Source organism: Condylura cristata, unplaced genomic scaffold (genome assembly GCF_000260355.1).
Source record: "Condylura cristata isolate star-nosed mole 26May11 unplaced genomic scaffold, ConCri1.0 scaffold00034, whole genome shotgun sequence".
NCBI classification, from domain to species: Eukaryota; Metazoa; Chordata; class Mammalia; order Eulipotyphla; family Talpidae; genus Condylura; species Condylura cristata.
In genome coordinates this window covers 5684902-5694533 of record NW_004567135.1, presented here as the reverse complement: position 1 = coordinate 5694533, position 9632 = coordinate 5684902, and the positions used below count along the sequence as shown (strand labels likewise).

The 9632-nt window shown below is 56.0% G+C and overlaps 1 protein-coding gene across 1 annotated transcript in view; it reads right to left on the bottom strand.

Moving 5' to 3' along the window:
• Positions 1 to 8991, bottom strand: part of LOC101634193 (keratin, type II cytoskeletal 75) — a 10067-nt gene extending 1076 nt beyond the window's left edge. The window contains exons 1-8 of the mRNA XM_004692723.2: positions 8484 to 8991; positions 7764 to 7978; positions 6907 to 6967; positions 6173 to 6268; positions 5264 to 5428; positions 3547 to 3672; positions 3201 to 3421; positions 1545 to 1579 (exon numbers count right to left, since the gene is read on the bottom strand). Coding sequence (XP_004692780.1) covers positions 1545 to 1579; positions 3201 to 3421; positions 3547 to 3672; positions 5264 to 5428; positions 6173 to 6268; positions 6907 to 6967; positions 7764 to 7978; positions 8484 to 8981 — 1417 coding nt within the window. The 5' untranslated portion in view covers positions 8982 to 8991. The remainder of the gene's footprint in view (positions 1 to 1544; positions 1580 to 3200; positions 3422 to 3546; positions 3673 to 5263; positions 5429 to 6172; positions 6269 to 6906; positions 6968 to 7763; positions 7979 to 8483) is intronic.
• Positions 8992 to 9632: the final 641 nt, after the last annotated feature.

Sequence of the window (9632 nt, the reverse complement as noted above, 5' to 3'; positions counted from 1 at the left end):
TGCAGCCCAGACTCCTGCACCCCACTTCCTCCGGGAGCTCATGCCAGGCACACACGCACTTTCCCTGACGACCTCCGGCTGCCACACCCTGAGTCCCAGGCCAAGCTGGACTATTCTGGCTCCACCAAGCACAGCTGACCCAAAGCCTGGCAATACTGCTCCTTTTCTCTCCCAATCTGCTCTTTTCCGAAAATGTTAAACCACCCGCCACCTTTAATATCTAGTAGCTTGATCATGTCAATGGAAAATTAAAATAAAAAATGAACTCTGTAATGGGGTACATTGTGTCCCTTAAAAAATATGTTGAAAGTCAGCCCATGTGATTGAGACGGAGACCGTATATGGAAGAAGGAGCTTGGTGATGCAATCATGTCACGGTAGTCACGAGGGTGGGCTCTGATCCAACATGCCTGGTGCACCATGAGAAGAGGGAAGCTCATGGGCATGTGAGGACAGACCTGGGATGGCCACTTAGGCGGAGGTGGGGATGGACCCCTGGGCGGCATGCCCAGGACGCTAGGGAGCCTGGGAGAGGCGGGGCTGATTGTCCCCTGCGGCTCCGGGGGGCGCATGGCCCCCCACACCTCAGCCTTGTGTTCTAGGCTCTAGGGCCGTGAAACGACCCGTAAGTGGGGGGCTGTGGTTCATTCTGAGGATATAGCCCTAGGGAGGCACGCAGGCTTTGAGATGCTTTCTAGAGGGAGGAAAGTTTAGAGGTTTTCTCTGTTCTCACAGTTAGCTTTGAGGCACTCTGGGGCCACCAGAAAAGGACCCCGAGGAAGGAGGACACCCCGGTGGGTCAGAGGGCTCCGACTTCGAGAGTCGTGGCTCAGTGGCCAGTTCTGTGAATCCGACAGTAAGAGCACCACACTCGTGTGGAGTGGGAGCGGCAAAAGCCTTCTCTGTCGGCCTCAAGATGCCAGCACTGAGCTCTGTGAGGGCAGCCTGGTCCTCCTCACAACACAGGACTCACCAGCCAACACCTCTGTTTCCGAGAAGCTGCACCCCACTGCTGCGCTATAGAAAGTCACCGTCCTGGTGACTTTCCTTGGTAGCTTTTTGCAGTTTTACTCTGCACAGGTGAGCCAAGAACTGGGGCTTCCCCCGACTGTGCCAGCATGGGGCTGGCGAGGTGCACTCCTCTTTTTTGTCCAGCGTGAAGGTTTCCTCCAAGGCCGAAGGCTGGAGAAGCAGCAGGAACCTTCGTAAAGCCTGGCTATGCTGAAGGCTCATCTCTGAGCTAGAGTTGCAATGTCAGCAAGAAAGGTGTAAATCCGAGGGCCTGGGAAGGTGACTCCTGGGTCTTTTAAGCCACACACAAGGAATACAGCAAACTTCTCAACCCTTCTCACTTGCAAAGAGCTAAGAACTGTGACATTAAAGATTTTCTCCCAGTAAGACTCACTTATTCATGAATTCAAACCTCAAAGCTTTTCAGAACGAACCGTCAACAGATCCCCTCTCAAGCCTTTTGCCTGGCCACCACCTCCTCAGCCCCAACCCTTGTGTGCGTGTGAAATTACACAAGGGGATGTCATACTCACAGATGTTAACTGGAGAAACACCCTCTCCACTCAGCCTGATGGGAAGGAAGAGGGGAAAAGATGGTTATTACGTTTCCGGCAGTTTACGGGCATTTGAAAAGACAATTTGCAATTCTTTTAAATGCATTTAAAAACTATTATTTTTATGCAAAAGTAATGGAGGCTGAAATGATTTAAGTACTAGTGGTATTAAAAATAATAATCAAAGGAGATAATATGGAGTTTGAGGTTCACAGGAGGAAAACCTGTAATCTCAGACACACATTTTTCGTTTAGACGAGGTAGACAGCTTTGGCTAATCATAGACTGGTATCAACTGGACAGGCAGGGCTTGGCACAGAATGAGCGTTCTCTCTCAACAATAGACTACTGTCATGTACTGGGCAGTGCTGAGGATGTTGTAGGTGTGGAGAGGAGGTGAATCATAAACATAACAATAGCAATCATCGGTCTATTATTGTTAGAGCAACTAGAGTAATTTCAGATAGCATCTTAAGGCCAGAACAGGCATTCATGCATAAACACATACTTAGGATATTAAAAAGAACTCACATTTATTGAATACTTATTACCTACACTCTGCCATTTAGTCCTCTCCACACCACCATTAAGTAGCTATTATTATCTTAGTTACACAGATAGGGAAATTGTAGTTCAGGAAGGGAAGCCTGCTCACGGTTGCAAAATTGGATTTGAAGTCAGGCTCATTTTATTCCAAAGTTCATGTCATCGGTCATTAAGCTGCACAGCTAACATGTGCTGGGTCTTCGTGGACCAGGGGTGCCCTAAGCGCTTTCTCCGTGTTCCCTTAGTTTAATCCTCTAAAGCAACATGAGCTAGAAACTATGGTTATCCCCATTTTACAGGTGAGGATGTTGAGGAATGGAGAAGCAAAGTAATTTGCCCTGGCTCACACAGCTAGTGATTGGCTGTACACAAAACTCCCACGGACACTGATGATCATGTGACCTGTGGTCTCTATTCTGTTATTGAAGAAATGGAGGGCCATCGAGGATGCTGACTTTCCTAGTGAGTGGTAGGACGCTTCCTGGTAGTGCAATGGGTTGGAGTGCAGCTGCAGCAAAGCTAGCTGCAGCTGTCTCAGTGTGAATTCGATTCCCCAACCCCAGAGGTGACCCACAGGGCGCGGCAGCCCTCTCCTGACCCGCCCGCTGCTCCCCTCACCAGTGGACGTCATCCATCTACCTGTCCTGCTCCCCACTCTGTCTCTGGTGAATCCTCTCACTGCCCTGCACCTCTGGTCTGTACCCCAGTTCTGTGTGCATAAACAAATAAACCTTAAAAAAAAACAAACAAAAACTAGTGAGTGGTAGACCAAGAAGCCCAGATGCTGCGACAGCTTGTTCTACGTCCAGAGACTTTCATACGACATACCCTCCTTTGAAAGGACTTGGTTATTTAGACCCTGGATGAATACGCAATAGCAATTAATCTCATGTGGGATTCAAAGCGGTTGTGTTTCAAGTGTGGGAATCTGATAATGATTTACTAGCTTGGGGAAAAATTGCATCTGTGTTCTTTGTTACAGCCTGACTCCACTTGCATTTTGCCCACTCTCCAGGTGAGGAAGGAGCTGCAGCGACCTGTTTCCAGAAATACCCAGGCAGCTGGGAGGTGCTGCGCATCTGCTCCCACCTGCACTCCTCGCCCTCCAGCAGCTTCCTGTAGGTGGCGATCTCCACGTCCAGGGCCAGCTTCACGTTCATCAGCTCCTGGTACTCCCGCAGCAGCCGGGCCATGTCCTGCTTGGCCTTCTGCAGGGCCTCCTCCAGGTCTACTAGCTTGGCCCGCGCGTCCTTGAGGGCCAGTTCTCCCCGCTGCTCGGCGTCGGCGATGGCCGTTTGCAGGCTGGAGCACTGCAAGGGGAGGGGAAGCCGTAAGCTCCGGCTAGCCCTGGAGGTGGCGCTTTTAGGGCCGGCACGCATGGCAGAAGTGGAAGAAATGAGTGTGCCAGGAGCTCTTGGCTCTTTCAGGACGTTACCTGCTTCTTGACGTTGTCGATCTCGGTTCTCAGCCTCTGGATCACCCGGTTCATCTCGGAGATCTCCTGCTTGGTGCTGCGGAGGTCGTCCCCGTGCCGGCCGGCCGTGACCTGCAGCTCCTCGTACTGAAAGGGCGGTGCAGGGCCAGTCACCCACCGGACGCCGGTCAGGCAGTCCTGCAGCCAGGGCTCGACCCTCGCTCGGTCCGCGCATGCCACGGCGCCCTGGCTCGTCCCGCCCTCCCGCACTCACTAATTCCGGCACACCTACTCGGCAGGCATGCACGGGGCGCGGGGTATTAATCAAATCAGGAAAGTACCAGATTCACAGTTGTACACTGAGGCCAGGGCCCTTTGAGATCGTAACACGGGGAAGGGGAGGGGAGTGTCAGGAAGGTGGGCTGCTCCCGTGCTCTGCAGGGTGGGAGGGAGTGGCCTAAGTGGCTGACGTGGGAAGTGGTCTCAGTGAGGACCCCGGGCAGGAAGGCCTAGGTTGGGCTCCAGGCGAGAGGTGGCCTGGTCACTGTCCTTGGGGGAGTTTCTGGTGATGGGGAGAAGATTCCAGAAGCAGTGTGGGGTGGAATCAGCCAAGGCTGACAGTTCTGACTTCCTGTCACGGCGCCCGGGCTCTGGGTGGCTCCCTGTCTGTCGGTGCAAACCCCAAGGCGCGCAGAGGCATCTCCGCTCTAGCAGATGGAGGGAAGCCCTCCTTTCCCTGCTGGAGAGGAGACCAGTGAGGACCTGTCCGGGTCTGTAATGCTGGGGCTCCCGTTTCTGTCAGTACATGGACTGAAGGGAAGAGCGGCCTTGTCCATGAAAGGACTTGTTCACCCCAAGTTTCAGCCACCCCACCTGAGATCAAGCGCTTTCAGCCCGCTCAGGCAGGGCCCTCTGCACTGCACAGCTCCGCCCGACACTTTCCTTCCTTCCTGCCACGTCGCCCTGCGTGAGCCCGCACAGGGCAGGGGAGCAGCTGCCCCCCCCGAGCGGGTCCGCGTTCGGCAGGGAGCAGGTCACCGGGCTGGACTCTCTGGTCTGCCGCACACCCCCAGGGGCAGCCCTGCTGGCCAGCTGCTCCTGTGGGCACTAAGCCTCCAGTCACCCCAAGCTCCTCCTCCCCACGACAAAACCTTCTGCTCAGAAAATGTCCATTCTGCCGTCCAACATCATCAGGCTACGTGTCCAGGCTTCATCTCCTCTGCACTCCCTCCTGGGAAATCGTCTGTCCCTTGCTACTTCCAAACAAGGACAGAAAACCCACCTCTTCTTGGCAGCTTCTTCTGAGTGTCGCCTTTTGCCCTGCAGTGATTGCTGTTCACTTCGCAGCCTCTCAGACCCTGTGATTTATTCATCTCGCTCCCTGTTACTCAGCTGGGCACACAGAAGGGCCCCCCACGGTACAGTTCAATACAGAAGCACTGTAGAAACAGCTAAAATAGCCTTATGCCCGGTAGCTGGTCATTTTGGAGTCTCACTCAGAACCCCCAGATTGTAAGTGATGTGGGCGCTGGCCCCTGAGCACCCAGCACGGCCTGGGCCTACGTGTACATGTGGCTGGGTTGCTACATTTCAAGGGAAGTTTTGGGAGTCTCAAAGCCACGTCTGCCAAGATGAAAGACGTGATCACGCGTTTCCTGAGGCCCGCGGCTAAGCTACATGAGGATCTGGGGCCTCAGGAAACATGGGCTGGGACTGGCCTTGGAGACCTCACAATCACCTTGGTCTGGTACCAGGACTCGGCCTCGGCCCGGCTGCGGTTGGCGATCTCCTCGTACTGGGCCTTGACCTCGGCGATGATGCTGTCCAGGTCCAGGGTGCGGTTGTTGTCCATGGAGAGGACCACGGACGTGTCGCTGACCTGGGTCTGCATCTGGGACAGCTCCTGCAGGGTCAGCAAACTCAGTGTCACGGAAGCAGGGATGAAAGGGCCCAGAAAACACCCGGATGACTGACCACCTGGGCCAGAAATCCCGGGCACGGATTATTCACGCTCCCTCTGGGCACACCCAGCCGTTAAGGGGGCCCCATGCCAGTCCCTGAGGAGCTGCTGGAACATGGAGCAGTATGGTGGGGTGTCCCCAGTCCTGCTTCCACGACTCCCCTCTGTGGGCTGGGCTGGGTCGTTTCTGCACCCAAATTACACAGAGCTGAACATGACACGCGCTGATTCACGCGCTTTCTTTACGGTCAGGCCCCTTTCAGGACCCTGCTGCCCTGTACAGGGTGACCTCATGCCCTGCTTTTTTCGCTCTCATCACAGACCCAGAACAAGGCATCAGCAGAGAACAGGCACCCCAGGCAAGAAGCGAAGCACAGCTTGCCTCCTGGATGTTTCTGGGAGGGCGGAGGAAGTCGTGGGTCTTGATTTTCTCGGCAATTTTGCCCAGCGACCCGGAGTTCAAAAATCAGCACCCTGTCCTGGCTGGCCCACAGGGAGGGGCAGAAACCTCGGCTTTGAGAGGGGGACCCGTGCATCTAGATTTTAAGCAATTCCCCCAGTTCCCATGCTCCTCGCGTGTCCCATCGGGGAGTATCTGGGCTGCAATGCTGAGACTCGTGTGTGGCCTCAGGCTCCAGACCTTGGGGTGGGGGGCGGGGAGAGACAAAAACATCTGCAGACTCTTACTGCCTCAAAGAACATCCGCAAGAAGTTGGTCTCGTCGGTCAGAGAATTGACCTTGGCCTCCAGCTCCACCTTGTTCATGTAGGCGGCGTCCACGTCCTGAAAAGACAGTGCAGGATGTTGCTGGACGGCCCGGGCCTCAAAGCGAGGCAGAGACACTGGGCAACTTTTTCTTGGCCCTTCGGGGCTGATTTCAGCAGATTCTGCTCCTGGGGCTCTTGGCTGGGGGCAAGTGATTTATTAAGAACCAGGGGTTGGGCCCTCCCTGGTGGAGCAACGGGTTAGGGCGCAGCACTGCAGCGAGCCTCAGCCACTTCAGTGCGAGTTCGATCCCTGGCCCTGGTGGGTGACCCACATGGCGCGGCAGACCTCTCCTGATCCGCCCGCTGCTCCCCTCAGCAGTGGACTTGTCAGTCTGCCTGTTCTGCTCCCCACTCTGTCTCTGGTGAACCCTCTCACTGCCCTTCCACCTCTGGCCTGTACCCCAGTTCTGTGTGCCTAAATAAATAAATCTTTAAAAATACGTAAATATTAGAACCTGGGGCTTAAGTTCCTGGGCTCAGAGAAAACCGAGCAAGTTTGGGGGTCATCGACAGGGCGGGAGCACAGTGGTGGGTCTGAGCTCGCCAGATAATCTCAGGAACGACGTCACATTTCTGGGGCGGCCCGAGGGTCAGGTCCTGCACAGTGCCCCACCCAGTTGTGAATCTTCTCTTTTGAGAGACATTTCTACTCACCTTCTTCAGAGCCACAAACTCGTTCTCAGCGGCCGTGCGCTTGTTAATCTCGTCCTCATACCTGTACGCACAGAGAAGAGGGGGCGTTCTGTTGAGTAAGATTCCGATTGAACTCTTCCCAGGCTGAGCGTGTGGAGCAAGAGTCAGACCATGAAGCGTTTCCAGCTCTCCCTCCGACCTTTGTGTGACTTTAGGTGATTCACGTAACCTCTATTTCTTGCTCTATAAAAGGGAAATAATTTCTTCTGCCAGAAGTTCTTTCTTTTGTGAACCTCGAAGGGGAGCATGGAACTTAATGGGAATAGAAGTACGTTTTTATGCAACCCCATCTTCTCAGAGATGCGTCATGTCAAGCTCTAAAATTTTTGCTTGCTGCCAAGGCCCGCTGGCAGGATAAGGGAAGCTTTATTCAGGACTCTTTTTGGGTAGTTTTGGCTACATGTTCACACCCAACCTCAGGTTGAGCCGCGTGCTTTCTGTGAGTAGGTGTAGCTGCTAGAACAGCTCCTGCAGAGCCAGCTGGGGCTCCACTAGCTCTCTGGCCCCTGGCCGCCTCAGAGCCAGCTGCATGTGGTGCAAGTGAACAGGATTCTGACTGGGCGAGTGCCATGCAGAGGGGATTTGTGAGGTGATGCAGAGTTCCCTCTGCAGCCAGACGAGCAGACACAAGTGTCTCTGTCTGTCTCCTTTGGTGGATAAAGCTTGAGATGAGATGAGGCCCTCGGAGATTCCCACACTGCGCTCTCTCCATGTGAGGGGCTGGCTGCCAATGGCAGTTATTCTGGCTGGCAGCGGTGTTTGCTCCTTTGAACCTCTCTGGAGGGCTGTGCATGGCTAAAAGCCCATCTCCACCTCACCTGATTTTGAAATCTTCGACGACGTCCTGCATGTTCCTCAGCTCAGCGTCCAGCCTGCCCCTCTCTGCGGTGATGCTGTCCAGCTGCCGCCGGAGGTCACTGATGTAGGCGTCAAAGAAGGGCTCCAGGCTCTGCCGCACGGTCCTGGTGCCCTGCTCCTGCAGCAGGCTCCACTTGGTCTCCAGGACCTTGTTCTGCTGCTCCAGGAACCGCACCTGGAGGGGGGAAGAAAAGACAGGAAAGTTTGAGAAACTGGGGTGGGGGTGCAGAGTTAGATTAATAGGGGAAAGAAGAAAAATATACTTTCCCCCTGGCCCCCATTTGTCAGCTACATAATTGACAGCTCCAACTCAAAAGGAAGGCGCCCTGAAGCCACCGCCAGCTCTCTAGGGCTTCATGCGGCCGGCTCGGGGGGTCGGGGGGCTCTCTGCTTGGCCGAGTGTCTCAAAAGCACCTGCTCTGGTTAGGTTAGTCTGCTCAGTGGAAACTCCTGTGAAGAACAGCTTCACTGTTCCCTCTGTGTTGACTGAAGCAGCCCAACGGCTCTAAGGAGAACAAGGAGGAGCTTCCAGAAGGTTCTTTGGGATAACCTGGTCCCATTTGCAACGCCTCAGCCCCCGGAGGGACTTGAATGACTTCCTTCCGCTCGGGCAAGCCCCTCTCTGGGCCAGGGCCTCGCCAAGAGCTCCCAGCAAAGGCTGGCTACAGCTCTTGGCTCACCTTGTCGATGAAGGAGGCGAACTTGTTGTTGAGGGTCTTGATCTGCTCCTTCTCCTCTTTCCTCACTCGTTGGATGCTGGGGTCGATTTGCAGGTTGAGGGGAGTCAGGAGGCTCTGGTTGACGGTGACCTCCTGGATGCCTCCAGCAGGGCAGACGGGGAAGCCGGCGCCCCCGAAGCCCCCTCCGGGCCCACCCCCATAGCCGAATCCGCCGCCGACCCCGAACCCGCCGCTGGCCCTGCCGCCGAGGCCAGCGCGCAAGCCGCTGCCGCACGCACCGATGGAGACCCGCTTGGCCCCCCCAAGGTTGTAGAGGCTGCGGCTCCCAAAACCGGACCCCGCACCACTGATCCTTCCCAGCCCCCCGCTGCCCACTGCGCAGCGGGCCGTGGACACGGAGCTGAAACGGGAGCGGCCGTGGGCCGGGGTGGTGGCGGACGCTGCGCTGAAGCCCCTGCGACCGCCGGTCTGGAAGGTGACGGTGGGCTGCCGGGACATGGTGGGCGCGGAGGGCGGCACAGGCGGCTCGCGGGGGCTCCCAAGGGGTGAGAAGACAGGGTGTCCTCCGGCCCCTGGGCTTTTATGGACCTCTGGCAGGGGCGGGGCACCGCTGATGGAGGCCTCCGATGGCACCCCCGGGCGCTCGCCAGCCCTGAGCTCACGCGCTCCTCTGCAAAGGGTGTAAAAGGCGCTGGTTGGCTCCTGGCGTTCCTCCCCCACCGGAAACTCCTTTCCAGTCGCAACTTGATCGGCAGATGAATGAGAAGCATGTTAATTGCCTTCAGTCATGTCCTAATCATGCATCTTCTAATGGACTCCAAAAACACTGCTGCATTTCCCAAACCGCTCTCTGAGGCCTGGGAGGACTCCGTCCTGGGCAAACACCTTGGGTCAATGCAAGGGGCGGCCACCAGCTGCCCACTGTGCTCAGGGGCGGAGAATCTCGCTCTCTGCCCACTGTCCTCAGGAGCGTCCCTCCCCCACACCGTCTGACTGCACCTTGACCTGACCCCAAAGTCTCCGGCTCCGTGGTGCCGGTGGGTCACATGTACTTTCCCCAGCGTGAGCTTGTGCGCACGCAGGGCCTGTCGGCTGCTGGAATTTCGTGACTCTGGAGGAGCTGTGGAAGGGGGACCCCAGACTTGCCAC